The 16,108-nt window shown below is 40.6% G+C and overlaps 1 protein-coding gene across 7 annotated transcripts in view; it reads left to right on the plus strand.

The window, feature by feature from the left end:
• prdm16 (PR domain containing 16) overlaps nt 1-16,108 on the plus strand; it is a 212,881-nt gene that overhangs the window by 109,051 nt on the left and 87,722 nt on the right. For 6 of the 7 annotated variants that reach the window (XM_088082330.1, XM_088082324.1, XM_088082325.1 and 3 more), the window contains exon 3: nt 5,990-6,040. In XM_088082330.1, the coding sequence (XP_087938456.1) occupies nt 5,990-6,040 (51 nt within the window). The remainder of the gene's footprint in view (nt 1-5,989; nt 6,041-16,108) is intronic. The other variant, XM_088082323.1, reaches the window with a different exon arrangement.

The raw sequence follows: 16,108 nt of genomic DNA on the forward strand, positions 1-16,108 counted from the left end.
GTAAAACCAGGCACCATCTGACCTGATGCTAAAAAGCAGACTGAATCGGACATGTATCCTTAGTCAAACAGTCTCTAACAGATTCTGTCAGGAATGTGTAAAAGGTTCATTATCAGGGACCTCGAAAGATAGCAGAGGAAAACACTGGCGACTTGATATCCCCACTTTTTCTTCCTTTTTTGGAGCAGTCGCGCTGTTTCATTGATTGTAAAGTGTTCCAATCAGATTTGCCAGTATTTGGGAGTCGGAGGAGTCAGATCCATTTGTTGAGATCATGTTTGACATGATGGTTAGCTCCTATTTTAAAGGCTCCAGCAATGAAAAACAGAGCCTCCCCTTTCATTTTTCCTTTTCTCCTACTTTCTCACTCCTTGACACAAATATACTTTCTCTGCAGTTTATTATTCAACACGACCCACAGTGAAAGACCGTTTCCTCTCCCATCTATACGTCAAAAAGATCAATAATCCATCCAGGGCATTGCCACCACAATGAAATCCTGTCAATATGCCAAGAAGCTGCAAAAGTTCCCAATAAATGCGTAGCAAAACTTTCAATTTGTGGCTTTCTTGGTGTGGCTCTTGCAGCCAGTGAGTTGTCAGTCAGGGTCCTGGTTCAAAAAGCCCTGAGGTTTGTTTGCTGCTAGTTCTTTTTGGAAACTTGTGGCTTTGTGACATCCGCAGCCATCCATTGGGCCGTGTTGCTGTATTGCCTCATATTATCCAGAGTTGAGGAGAATTGTTTTTGGCAACAGAATGCTAACATTTTCCTACGGCGCAAACCTCCAAGTGGGGCCCTCTTCTTCTCCTCGCCTGAGGATGATGATGAGCAAGCTTTGTACGGTTCTCTTCTAGTTACTATGACTACGTATGCCTACCATACACTAGAAGACTTTGAATACTTTTAAAAGACTAAAGTCTGATAACCAAGGCAAAGACTGGTGATCTTGCAGTCACTATTTTTAAGACTACAACTGGATTCCTTTTGAGATCATTTCCTGTTCTGCTCCTGGTGGAAAATATATCACCAAACTAACTTTAGGAAATATGACATATTATCAATGCCTTAAGTGTCCGCAGAAACACATAACTCTAGAACCACAAGATAAAAAATGTCATATGTCAAAAGTATTCAAACAACCAGTATACAAACCAATATAACCCATAGAGACCAACTGTATTCACATCCAAACTTTACATTTTAGATTTTATTGTCTCAACTTGCTAACAGCCTCCATTGGTAAGCTGCTCTGCTTTATTGGAAGGAGACTGGGGGAATGAGAGGTAAACCATTGCAAAAATTAAGATTTTGCACTAAAATAAATTGCGGTTGGTGGATCTCATACACGCCAAATTAAACACTCTTGTTCACTACATAATTCCACCAATTTCTTTCCAACAGTACAAAAAAAAGACTTGTTTATGTTCTTGCACCTCCCCAGAGTCCTCTGCATGTTTAGTGTCTACCTGGTTTGCTGCTTCTTGTTTGGTGCTGAAGAGAGTGCAGCTATTGATTTCTGACAATATTCACGTCATTCAACTTCACTATTTGGATGAACCCAGACCAAAAGGTTACATCTATTAAACTAAAACTAAAAAGTTACATATGTTACATAATATTAAACATGTTTTATTATCACCTGAAATCGAATGATAAAGATCAGGAGAGCGTGCACCAACTGAGGTAAAACTATCTTGGATTTTATTCTGACATTGAATATTTGTCCATAACAGTAAAATCACTTGAAAAGTCTTCTGGTGTAAAGCTGGCAGTATTCAACCTTCTCATTGGTGTGTCTGGAAGTCAGGATATTCGGGTCATTCTCTCAAGGTTTTACTGGAGTTTTACGTGCAAACCCACCACATATGCTTTACAGGCCCTATAGAGAAACTCTCATGGACCATTTCTTTCACCTTAAATGAGTTCTGGAAATAAACTGAGCGGGATTTTGCTCCGTCATGTGTTTTAGACTGTGACAGGCCTTGTAAAAACAACGAGGCAGTCCACTCACTGAGTGTCTCTCCCTATTTCGTGTTTTCTTTTGTCCGCTTGGTCATCATGGCATGTCAATACGAATGGTGCTAAAGTGGTGCTGAAAAACTCCTGACTCTGTCCAATAACAAAAGCTGCGCTATGAAACACTAATAATGGTGGGGTTTTCCCTCCTGCCTGGTGTGAAAACACACACCACAGACACAGTGAGATACACACACATACACAAATACACACATGTATGCACACCCCTAATGAGGATCTGGACAGCTCTTGGTAGAGGGATTCTGCAGGTGGCTGCACTTTCATCAAGCCACGACTGGATTTGTTTATGTTTGAGGTCATACGGGCCAGAGAGAGAAGTTTGTGTGCCCAGACACACACTTACACACACTTTCTAATTACTCTCGCTTCAGTGTTTTCTCTTTTCCATAAGACATATTGACATGTCAGCATTCAGCAGGCTAGATACTGAACAAATGGACAATTTACCTCTCTCTGTGTAGTGGAAAATCTATCTCTCTCAAACATAGGCCAGTCTCTATTTGGATCTGTCTCACCGACCCAGAGTAAAAGTCACTTTGAGATGACGGTGACATGTGCAATAAATCATAGCACCGCCAGTCAGTGACCAATCGCATTTTCCCTCCCTAATTAATAGCTTATTTATTTTCTTGGTGGGGTCCTGCTGCAGGGCTAAGCTATTCTGTGTGTGTTTCTGTCTGTCTGTGTTTGTCTGGTATGTGTGTTAGTGTATATATGTGAGAGTGTGTGTGTGTGCATACAGTATACCAGTGTTGAAAGAGCATCTCCACCTGCCTCTGTGTTTCAGTTACTGTCATCATTGCACAAGCCCTTGCTATCCCCATCTGGAAACCCTGTTCACCAGCAATCTTTTCACAGAAAAAACCCTCACTGGGTAACTTTTCAACAGACAAACAATGTGGATTACAATTGCATAGCATTCAAAGCCAGGAAGCATTATAATTACTATTTCCCTGACAGTCAGCTCAGTGTTTCTGGAGTCGACACTGAGGTTTGGACGCTAGAGAGCCCACACCGTCCCGACCCCCCACCTGAAGCTGAAAGACATTAAGGCATCAGTAAAACCGCTCATGTCTGCTTGCATGTCTTCTACAGTTTTGGGTTACTCTTGCACAATTTGATACACACATATATTTACACTTGGCATGTAGCTGAACAGAACAGGGGGAAAGTCCAGAAATTGTCCTATAGTTGTTGAACGCCTGGTAGCATTTTGGACGACCCAGCCAAGCTGTTGGGTTTGTAAACTGTTGCAGCTGGTCTTGTGCATTACAAGAAAGAGGGAGTGCTCTCTCTATCCCTCTCTCTCTCTTACTCTCTCTCTCTCTATTTTACTATCTTCTCTAGTGCCATGTTTTAAGTTCACAAGCACATTTTTACTTACAAAGCAGATACATTAACTTAATGTCTTTCTTTCTATAAAATAGTCATTCTGGAATCCCCTCTGCTTTACCCAACACAGCTGTTGCAATAAAGAGTTATACTGTGTATTCCACGAAATAATTAAGTAAACAAAAAACAGAGTAATACGGTTTGTTGTTGTTGTTGTTTGGTTGGTTTAATTTTTTTAAGGCAAAATGACCATTTTGTAATTGTTGTCTTTTGTTTGTTAACCTTTGGCTATTTTTTGCAAAAAGCTTGATTATCAAGACATACACATACACATCCTCAAAAGATGCTGCGTAGAGGCCAGAGTTCTTATCTGCTGATAAATCCATTTCTATGCAGCAACTTAACAGTTATTTTCAGCACAATATGCAAAGAAACCTGCAAAGATTCCTGCAAATGTTCAATCACTTGTTGACACTATTAACTACTCTTTTGTTTTGTTATAACGGATATGTTAAAAATGTTACATTTCTATGAATACCTGCTTTTAGTGTCACAATCACAGCTGGAAATAATGACAATTTTGCTAGAAAAAACTTACTTTTTGTGGCAAATTGGCCACAAGGAATGCTGTTGTCTTGCAAAAACATTTGCTATTGTTGACACAGTCCCTACTGAAAATTACGCTGATAGTTCACTTAAAAAGATACGCTTTTGGTGGCACATTAAAGCTGGAAATCCCGCTGACATCTTGCAAAAAACCTTGCTTTTGGTAACACAATCCCTACTGAAAATTACGTAGCTCTCACTCTTGCTAAACTACAACAGATTTTGTTTGTTGGTGTCAAACAGTTGTCTGCAGCTTCGCCGCCATTTTGCTTAGGTGACAAGCCATCCACTGTCCCCTACACCTCTCAGGAACAAATCAGCTCATTAACAATGAATCAGAACTACTTCAGGAAATTTGATATGATATGTATGAAAAGTTTCATTGTAACAAATCTGTGGAACATATGATGCCATTTTCTTTTGGCTTAATTCTGTAAAACTCTATTTACATTCTCAAAATAGGGGTGCTTCCGATACAAGTCAAAACAATGTGACAAATTTGATTGGCCACGAGGGACGCGGCATCTCTTGTGGGGGGATGACAAGTTGTTGTGCAGTTTGAAACTGTTTTCAGGAACAGGATGCTTCTGTAAAGGTTTAGATGATGTGTAAGTAGGCTGAGAACACTATTGTAAGTATCTGTGGTGTAATTGCTCCCATTTGCTCAGGCTGAGAAACAGATCCCTTGACAGCTTAATGTAGGAAATCACTCCATACGGCACAACGGTGCACATATGGCCCATCTGGTTCACTGTTTAGTGAGAGGAGAGTAACTTGAGAGTGAACTTCTGTGTGTAACTATGATTTCAGATAACTGTTTTTCAATTTTACTGAGGGATAAACAGTCTTAGGGAGAAAGTAATAGACAGCTTTATCTAGAGGCACATGTGTGCATAAACATCCACAAGCTCATACAATTCATAATCACCTCCTGTGAATTGAGGCCTTGTATAGAAAGGTGCATAACAGAAGTCACTGTATGCCAGAATTGAAAGAATGGCTCCACAGTTTGCACGGCAGATTCCACAGCAGATAAATGTCTCTCTCCCAATCACGGTGGGCCAAACTGGTGTAGGAAATACAAACTTTTATATGTCAGCGCTAATGTAGAGGCAGCCAGTCTTGTCACAACACCCAAACAACACACCTACTGTGAAAGGGCAGATGGGGAGGATAGGGAGCAGGAAAAGGGAGGCTCAGATATGCTGTATGTCTGTGCTTGAGGAAGTTTTATAGGCCTAATTTCACTTAAACTTGGTAAAGTGCCACGCTGATCCCCAGCCCCAACTTAAACTGCTCTGAAAACAGTCTGCATCTCTTCTTTGATCCTCAGCTGCCATCAATGGGCTTCAGAGAGGGAGAGAAAGAGACAGACAGACTGAGAGAGACTCTGGGTTGCCATTATATGTGAAATGCCCCCTCATTGCAGCAGGGCAGCCCCATCTCTTCATCATTCCCCCACTTCCTTCATTTCCTCTGGCAGACACTGGGAGCATTCTACCACCCATCTGCCCCCAGTAAATATTGCTTGAAGGCTTAATTATACACACACACTCATACACACACACACACACACACTCACAGACACGGTCTCAGCGAAATTTCCTGCAACGCTGAAGCGGAGAATTAACGTCAAATCTGTGGGGCATTCATTCATCAGAGTGAGTGTGTATATGTGTGTGTAGTGTTATGTTTGCCTCTGTGTGTGTTTTTGTGACCTCTCAGTCCATTATTATATCCCTCTGGTCACATTTGTAGCCCTGAGGGTCTGTGTGATGAACTGTGAACACCCTATGCTCATGTCATCAAGCAGCGACAGTCACAACCCACGGGCCGAGGCCCTTTGAGGCACAGTAATCAATATCATCTTTTAAAGCTTTAATAAATAGATGTTCTCCTCAATCAAATCAGTTCTTGTTGCCTGGTTTATCCTAATATTTACTCATCACTTTTGAATATTGGTGTGGGTTTTTGGTTTCATTAATTAATTATTTTTTGGTTTGTGTTTTCTTAGCAGATGATGAATGACCATGACGAAGCCTCCCCTGACAGCTGCATCAAAAAGGTAGGATAGTTACACCTGTTTATGCTGTTTTATGAATCCTGTCTCTGTCCCCCTTGCCCTGCATGCAAACGATCCTGCTGGGTTTACACTTTGTATCAAAGGTATGAGTGTGAAGTTAAAAAGTGGCTTTTACTGAGATTTTGGCCTATAGATGCTAAGGCCTTATACTGTAAGTGTGCCTTTATCTATAAGGCCTTGCCATCTAAGCCTCTGGCATATTTATCATGCATACAAAGCCAATAACCATGACAACAGATCACAGGATAGGGTGACTTAATAAGTTCCTCATACTAGTTTTGAACTGGGGGAAACTGCTTTCAGGTAGATCTTAATACCGAAATGAACTGCAACAGATCTTAAAGTCATCGAAATCATTCCTCTGAGAGACTCTAATGCCCTCCTTGCTTGTATTCCTAATAATTATAGTGTGTGTGTGTGTGTGCGTGTGTGTGTGTGTGTGTGTGTATGTGTGTTTGTTAGATGCTTGTTTTGACTAGATACGTTATCTGTTCTCTTGTAAAAGAGGGCTTTATTTCAACTAGAGCTGCGACGATGAGTTAATGAATCGGACAGTCAATAGAAAGAAAATTGCCATCTATTTTGATAATCTCTTACCGTTTAATTCATTTTTTTAAGCAAAAAAAAAAGATGACATTTGCAGGTTCCAACTTCTTAAATGTGAGAATTTTCTGCTTGTTTTTGTCATTTGCGACAGTAAATGAAGAGTCTTTGGTTTATGGACTGTTGATTGGACAAAAGATGTCATTTGAATATGTCACTTTGGGCTGTGGGAAAATTGTGATGAGAGTTTTTCTTTTATTTATTTTTTTATTTATTTACATTTTATAGTCTAAAGTTTTACTCATCAATTAATCTTGCAAATAATCTGCAAAATAATTGGTAATGTTAATAACCAATACTTGCAGCCCCAATTTCAATTAGATCTGCAAAATAAATGCAGTTTAACTTACCTACACCACCTTGGTGTACAGAGGTCATCTGTGTACTTTGGTTTGTGCACTTTATTAAGTAGTTATATTAGTATAATAGTAGTTAGTATTACATTTTCTGAGCTTTCTACAAAAGCTTCAGCAGAGCATGCATGCAATGAAGATCATAGCTGGTGATTTATAAGGCTTTCTTATCAAAGAACAGAGCCCCACTCTCTTCACTCAGACAAAACCACTGACATGCACACACACTGTGACCGACACGTCCCATTGACCAGTCACTGACCACTTTATGAGGTGATAAATTTATTGAAGAGGCTGGGCAGTTTGCTTTTACGGCCAGTGTCACCGGGTCACGAGAGGACAGCGAGAGAGTTCATGTCCACCTAATGGTCCATGAAAGAACAATGGCTGCGGCGAGGTGGACACTCATTCTGAGAACGACTGATGCCATGCAGATGCAGCTCCAAAGAAAGTCAATGGCAGGGGAGCTGAAACCTAAATCAATGTTAAAAATGGGATGGAAGTACAGTAAATTATGTGGGGTTTCTATCAGACTTTAGTTTTAGAGGAGCAGTCCATATTATCAGTATGCCAACAGTATTTCAAATACTTCAAAACCCATTGTTGTCAGTGTCTTGAAAAATTAGAATTTTTTCTTTTCCATTTTAAAAAGTAATTTACTAACCTCCTTGTACAGTAACAGTACAATACTGTGGTTGAAATATAAGCTTTAAATGGAAACATTTGTTTGTCATTCGTAGGTGGAATTTGATTAATGTTGGTTGACAGAACTGACCTAAAAAAATTCATTACATCACATGAGTGGCGTTCATCGTGGATTTAGCTATCAAAGAAATTGAAACTGAGATTTGGACTTTGTCTCCAAAGTTTGTATGTGCATTTTGCCTTATCTTACATGACAGGATGGTCAAAACATTGGGAGCAGAACTAATGGTGAACTACTTCTCAATACGTAATCCAACTCCCTTTAATAAAAGCAATGTGTGAGAGAAGACGCCTCATGAGCAGCCATAGGAAGATGTATTTCACTTAAAATTTCCTTTGGCGTAATCTAGAATTATGGCCAGTTTGGCTCTTAGAAAAATAAGATCACTTAAGTTTCCTCATTTGCATTTCAGGGTCAAGGGTCTTGTTGCTGTATCCTCTATAAACAGGCAGGAATGCAAATCACTGACTGCTTGGTTGATTTGAAATCCTACATTAGTCAATGAGCTTATTTTAAGAGTTGACCGCAGGTGGTTTGGGCTTTTCCCTGTTCCCCACATGTTCGTACAATGTGGAAAAACCTAGCCGGTTTTATAAACTACCTAACCACCTTCCACATAAGAGTAGCCTAGCACACACTTTTACACATTCAAGAGTACAAAGACACGCATACACACCTTCATGCACTGATAGGTGCATTAAGTTGTAATACACACCCACACAGATGACAGAATACAGACAGTAGCTTACAGTACCTATGGTACATAAAATCCAAACACACACTCACTCTCTCTCTCTCACACACACACACACTGGCCACATCTCATTATGCAGAGTGTGAGTTGCGGTGGGCCCTCATCGGGCGGTGGCAGACCACATGCCTGTTATGAATATGAATGAAATTATGCATGAGCCATTCCTTATGACATGACTCATTCATCCACATCGTGCAGTCACACACACACAAACACAGGCCTTGGGCACACACACATACACGCACACATGCACATAAACATTGACTTCTCCTTTCTCCACCATGTCATTAACATTGCTATGCTTGATTAAGGCAGAATGTTAATTGAGTTGCAGCTTGTGAATAAAGTAGTTCAGTTCAGAGAGGTGTGTGTGTGTTTGCACAACTGTAGGTTTTATTAGTTATTATTGGTTGCTGCACTCTACAGTGAAACAGATCTGTTGCTGTGTTTATATATGTTTGTATGTGGCATACAGTGCATATTATTGGTGGATGTATTCTATATTTTAGTCACAACGGTCACAGATTACTCCTATATAGGCAGGCTGAAAGCTCCTGCACAAAACAGGCAGAATATATAGATAGATTAATGAATAAGATGAGATGGATAAGCACTGGGAGACATAAAGAGGACTTACTTTTGGATTCTCTCTCGGTTTAAATAAATCCCAGCAGCACTGATGTCGATATTTCACAAATAATAGAATATTTAGTAACCTCATCAATTTGTGTCAACTTCCGAACTTATACCACTATTGCACAAAAAAACCCACGTTTGACACCAAATAAAGATTGGGTACTCAAAAGACAGATTGTGTGGTGGACTTAATTGTTAAACCTAATTATATTATTCTGAAATATACTGTGTAAACTCTATAAAAGAAATGATAAAATATTTAAAAAGGCAATTTAAGTAAAACATTTTTATTTAAAAATAAAAAAGTAGAAAAAAAAGATTTTCTCTATGATAAACATTAGTTTTAGGAAGAGAATTACATATTATAGTTATTATTTTTATTGTACTGTTTACTATTTCTTGTTGTGATGTGTGTATCACACATCACAACAATCCTGCAAGGACCTGGCCCATGATGAGAGCCAATCCATGCCGTTTGACCCGTAAACATATCTCTTTCTCGACCTTTCTAACAACCTACCCCATTTGCACGACCTGTGTCATTGACACATTCATAGTGATCCCAAATACAGACTCAATCCATGCTGCTGAGTCAGTCTGAAAGGAGTATAAAGGCAGGTAGGGGGCACTGGTAGAGTCGGGGTTAAGGCAAGGGATAAAACAGAAGCAATGATGTTATTGTAGCTTCTCCAGTTCACTTACTGAAAACTGTCCAGAGCTTACAGATGCGTGTGTGTGTGTGTGTGTGTGTGTGTGTGTGTGTGTGTGTGTGTGTGTGTGTGTGTGTGTGTGTGTTAGTGTGAGGGGTTTAAGGCCTAGGATTCATATTCAGCACCTGCTTAGACATGGTTTGAGCCATTCTGGCTTACACCCATGCATCTCCTAACCCCACCCACAGGCAGAAAATAAAAAGATGTGTTATCGGGATTCCCTCTCTTCTTACTTCATCCGTCCTCTTCCGCTCATTTAACCCCCCCTTCTCTCTCTCAGCAGACGGGATGGTGTTGTTGGAGCTTTAGATTGTGATCAGTTGCTATTGGTAATAGGATCAGGGATTGTTTTGTTTGGTTTGGTCCAGCCATACAAAACAGGACTATCTGTATGTTTAGCTGTCTAGGCTCTGCGTACATATATTCTCATTCAAACACTGCTCTTACACTTAAGTTTGTGTGTGTGTGTGTGTGTGTGTGTGTGTGTGTGTGTGTGTGTGTGTGTGTCTGGCAGTTAATAGGGTATTGGAGGACTTGTGTTTCTTTTTGGATTCCTGGGATTTAAAAGTGGTAGCCAGATACGGAGCAAGGGGAGAGAAGGCTGTCTATGTTCTGTGTGTGTGTGTGTGTGTGTGTGTGTGTGTGTGTGTGTGTGTGAGACTGTGTTAATCCTCATCTTCAGAAGAGCGCCGCTGTCCATCCTAACGTGTGTAAACACTCCAGCAGATCAGATGGCAGATAATGACTTCCAGATAGACACCCTCCATTCAACCAGCCGAGAAAATCAATGAGCACTGATTGCTTTTTTCCCAAGACGATCATCTCCCCTGAAGGCTACTATCTATCTCTCTCTCCCTGTATCTCTCTGTCGCTCTCAATTTCTCCGTCTCTCTCTCCAAGCCCCATTCATTCACCTCTCAATACCACCGAGATTGCATCAATTCATGCTGCTTTTCACAGGGGATTTACGGTGAAAAGATACAGCGGAATATCTCTTTAAGACGATCGGGTCTCTCTTACTCCGCGTGTGTCACTCTTCCTCTCTTATTTGTCTGAGTGAAGGCGGACATGCTTGCCCAACATATTTCCTTTAAGCACTGATGCTTTCCAGATAGTGAAACGTGTCTTTCTTTCTTTACTTCTTCAGAGATGTGATTTTTCATTCATGTTGTTCAGTTTGCATCATGATGCGACGTATGCATTTATGTGTGTTTTAGACGCAGCATTAGTTGCAAATGGGAAAATGAGAAGGGTTGATATGAACTCTGACCTATAAGTAGATTTTTCCCACTCCATGTTGAAAGACTGGGGAGCCAAATGGGGGTCAGCTGCTGTTGTGAGTCGATGGGTGTGTATGCGCATGCAGTCTTTTTTTCCCCGTATCAAGCTGGGGAATTGAATCTCTAAATACGCTTTCTAAATGACCCCAAATGTATGAGGGCTATTATGTGGACAGAGGGAGGCTCATGGGTCACGGAAGTGATCCAGTGCTCCGGGCCATAGTTTACCCCCTGCCAACAGCACCGCACTCCCCTGTCCCTCCCCCTGCTTAAATGGGCTCATGATTGATTGATAATTATGATAATTTGTTTGAAATGATTATCTGGATATTATAATCACTGCCACCCCAGTGCGCCACGGGGGCAAGTCATTTTTCATAATGCTGAACGTCACAAATGCCCCCTGGTTACAGCAATGGCTCTGTGTGTGTGTGTGTGTGTTGAGGTGTGAATGCCCAGGGCTTGGCAATGGTCTCCCTAGGGCCATGACTCGACTGGAGTGATGCACCAAAGAACAGGAAATAGCCTGAACACACACACACACACACACGCACACACACACAAAGCAAGCCTAGAAAGTTGGACTTCACCAAAACATCTCTACACTGTAATTTGTCTCAGCATTGCAAAGATACTATACCTGTATAACTCAATATAATAGATAATAGTCCGTGTTCGCTACTTGCACTTGAGGGCAAGTAGCAATTGAGTTTTAACCAAAAAGTTTTGGTAAAGCGTATTTTCTCGCTTATTATCTATCAGCTTTAGCATAGCTGGCTTGGCCTGGTTAGCTGGGTTGGTCAAGCTTAATGGACAACTATTTGTGTCTAACGTGTAAGCTAAAAATATTTACCTGAAGTCTGGAATACATGTAAAAAAAACCACTTTAAACATTTCATTCATGACAGCATCACTTGAATGTGTCAATAAGCAAAACAAGACAAAAACAGGCTGGAAGGCGAATCCTTTTCCCAGGCAGCTTCCTTATGCAAATTTGGACTGTGCAAAAATAATAACTAATGCTATGGAGTGTTTTTCACTGTATTTATGTAACAAAACTTTAACTTGTGCAGCAGAGAAAACTAAATTAAAACAGAAAGGGACTGAATTCTACTATACAGCCTTCACATTTGCCTTTTAATCAGTCCATTGTGGCTGTACGAGCAGACACTGCAATTTAGGAATTATTACAGGTCAGAGTCTTATGATGGAGCATTACATTTACATTACGTTGCTGACATTTGCGTTATTTATTTTTTGTTTGTTTTTGACAATATGCCAGTATCTGAGTGCCTTAACTCTTACAGTAAGAATTATGACCAATGAGTCACCATTGAATGCTAACATTTTTCAAAATAAATGAAAATATGCATTTATGGCAATTTTTTAAATTTTCCCTACTATGTGAAAATGAACCAAACCTTGACCCCCAAATCAAAGTACATACTGAACCATGAATTTTGTGTACTATAACATACCCAGTAGATACATGGATAGGTTTGTCTACACAAAGTGAGAAAGCAGCACTCTGCCTGTGTGATTTCCTTCATGTCTGCTCTTGAGAACATACAGACTGTTGCATGATCAGGAAGTTCCCAAACATCTTCTTGTCATTCCCAGGCAGTGAGCAAACACACCGTAGCTCCAATCATCCCGTCTTCTCTGTCATCTGAAGGAAAAGAAGGGGAGGAGTGTGTGTGCATGTGTGTGTATTGGGGGGGTGCAGGAATAATATTTGCGGTTTTCGCTTCGCCCCGAGATGACTTAATGATGATATGGGTCCCTTTCTTCTGCTAGGCAGGGTTACGTTTTAATGGGCCCTGAGTGACATGTTTTCGTTTGGCTCCGTAACCTGCCCCCCCACCCAGCACCAGCACCAGCGTCACCACCTTCATCCCCAACCCCCCCTTCAAAATATACAACGCCAAATCCTGCACTGTGTCAGGTCAGACAAAGTAAAAAAAAAAAGTGTTTTGAAAGTGGAGGCAGTCAGCACAGAGCTTCCATGTAGTGTTTGTGTGGTAGGTTACGGAGGGATGGGGAGTGGTCCCTCACAGACAGGCAGATAAATATGCAGAGACTGAGCTCACATGGTTGAAATCATGTATGTTGGGGAATGTTTGGATCCTGCAGATTATCTTTCAAAGCATACCATTCACCTCCAAACATCAACCTGTGCTTAAAGATGGTTAAATAGAAAATGAATACGCCACTAAAATACTTAATACATTTAAGTTTGAAAGGTGGCACTGATAAATTTAAGGCTTGCTTCTTTGCAGATGATGAATTGATGGCAAAGGCAACAAAGATCAATCTCAAATCACTCCTGCAAATCTGCTGCTAATCTGTGTGCGAAAAAACATCATGATTAAAACATCTGCCACCACGATTAATTTGAGATTTTTGGAGCTGAACCATTCATTAGGAGCACAATTGGAATATATAAACCGTTGGGTCATTTATGGCACCTCTCACAACGCAGAGCATACTCTGGGCACAGATGGAGCAGCAGAATGTCAGACACAGTGATAGTGAAACTTAATTGTTATCTGTGCTGGGTCTAAAAGTTTACTTTCACTCCCTCTGCAGCAGCCCCTTATCTCATCCATTGATCTGATCAGCTCTGACTAAATCAACATATCAATTAACCCTTTAAAACCTGAGAAAAATGATTTGATTTATTACAAAAACATGGGGAGAGGGCAATGTATGTATGAATTTAACAAGACGTGGCCCAAAAAATAGCAATAAATTAATAAAAGTTATAGGAAAATTACCTGAAAATACATTGAAAAAAAGAATAGTAAAAACAACCAAGAAAATAGCCAGAAAAAAAGTGCAAAAAATTGTAAATAAAGAAATAAAATAAAAAATTACACTAATTACACTAAATTACTAGTTTGCAGGGCATTGTCTTGTCATCTTTTACCAATTTCTTGCAATTTGTGTGGCACTTTTTGCAAAATAGCTCATTGCCCTTTTGAAAGAAATCAAACCAATATCCCCAAGTTTCAAAGGGATAATAGCTTTTGAAGGTCATCTGAATGCAGCACAAGAAAACTGATGTCGACTCAAGTTTCAAAGGGTTAACAAACCAACTAACTATTTCTGTAGGAACCACAACATAGCTTCATGCACTCCTACATCATGTTATCGCCTCCCAATAGCTTGAAAGCTTAGCTGGAGTTGTCATATTGAGCCATTTATTGATTATGTATTATACACTTTGCAGGAGTGTTGGAGTATCTGTCAACATTTTGACCTTTTTTAACAAGTTAAAAACTTTCAAGCTCAGAAGCAGAGAGTATTTGATACTCAAAAGATTTTTTGGTGGAGTTTTGCTATAATGTGTCTATAATCCCTGCTTAGATCGATTATAGACAATCAAGTCATCTGTCCAGACTTTTCTTAGCCAATAGCGTTGATCTGAGGAAGGTCACATGGTCCGGACAAAGTCAGGGTTGTTGGAGAGGAGGTGGGGAGTAGGAGGAGAGGTGAAGACAGAAAGAAATGGTCTTTCTCTCTCTCTGTCTGTCTTGTCTGTGGGAACTGTCCCAGCTATGGTCAATGCAGAATGCTGTCATTATGCCTTGTGAGGAGCATTCACTCAAAGGCCACTGCTGTGTGTCACTGTGTTCATGTATGTGTGCGTCTGAGTGCCACTTTTAACTTGCAGTGGCACTTTTAACGTGTGTGTGTGTGTGTGTGTGTGTGTGTGTGTGTGTGTCCAGTGTGTGTGGGCCCTGACTGACGCATCTCTCTTGTTATCGCTGATCAAAACCCAACGTCACAATGGAGTGAAGCGCTGGGAGAGGAATTCAAGTGGGAACGAAGAAAGAAAGAGTGGAACAGATAGAGAAGGACAGAGTGAGGGGGCGGAGGAGAAGCACGAGGTGATCGGAGGCACTTTCACATCAGCTGGCTCCCTGACCTCTCTCACTCTCTCTCTCTCTCTCTTTTCTTGTGCCTTTCACTCTGTATATTTCTCTCATTCCCTCTCTTGTGGTCTTTGTCTCTCCATAATCTCTCTCTCAGCGGCCATTCCAACACATTCTCTGGGGTCACCCAACAAAAGGAGGAGGGCGATAGTCTGACAGTTGCGGGGGCTGTCATATGAGTTTCCTCACACACAGACACAGACACACAGACACAGACACACAGACACAGAGACACACACACACACACACACACACACACACACACACACACACACACACTCTCACACACACACTCAGCTTCACACATTTGTTTTTACTATCCGTATGAGGACATTCTGTCACTCCCCAATCGTCATAATCTCCACACACGTCTAAGGAAACTAAATTCTGCACTGAAGCAGTCGAACTTCTTGGTTTATTTTTTTAAAGGTATACTTTGCAAGAATTGTCGGTTACTGTTTGTGATAACAACATTATAACTGGCCTTGTTGTAATTGCAGGTTTTTTTTTTCTTGTTTTGTGTCCATAATTTCCTCTTCAATGTCTGCTTCTACTACATTGTCCTTTTACCCACCTATTTACAAAGTCCAGACCTGGACTCACCATTGCAGTAGATGCACAAAAAGCGGCTTCAATAAACAACAATACAAGGTAGTCTCAGCCTAAAAAAAACATTTTTTTGTTAATGTTAGTGTTGACTGTTCCTGTCATTTTGCAGAAGTTACTCCCAAGAAAAGCAAGTTGAGTATTCCTGCCCTAAACCTAAAGGCATCTTATTGCCAATTGAGTTGGATACATTTTCTTTGTGACTCGAATCTATGAACACGATTTGGTGCCAAATGAATGGACATTTTTAAAGCAGAGATATTCACTTGACCTCTCTTAGCTTTACCACTTACTGGTAAACTGTCCCCACTTTGGAGGATTATCTTCATCTGTCTGTGCTTTTAAGGACATTTGGCACTGATATCCTTCAAAATAGACACAAACACACAAAAATGCACACACACACACACACACACACACACACGCCTACTCTGTCCTGTCTGTCAAGAAAGCAGCGAGTCCAT

The sequence above is a fragment of the Plectropomus leopardus genome, chromosome 9 (genome assembly GCF_026936395.1).
Source record: "Plectropomus leopardus strain MGB_pleo_1.0 chromosome 9, ASM2693639v1, whole genome shotgun sequence".
Lineage (NCBI taxonomy): Eukaryota > Metazoa > Chordata > Actinopteri > Perciformes > Serranidae > Plectropomus > Plectropomus leopardus.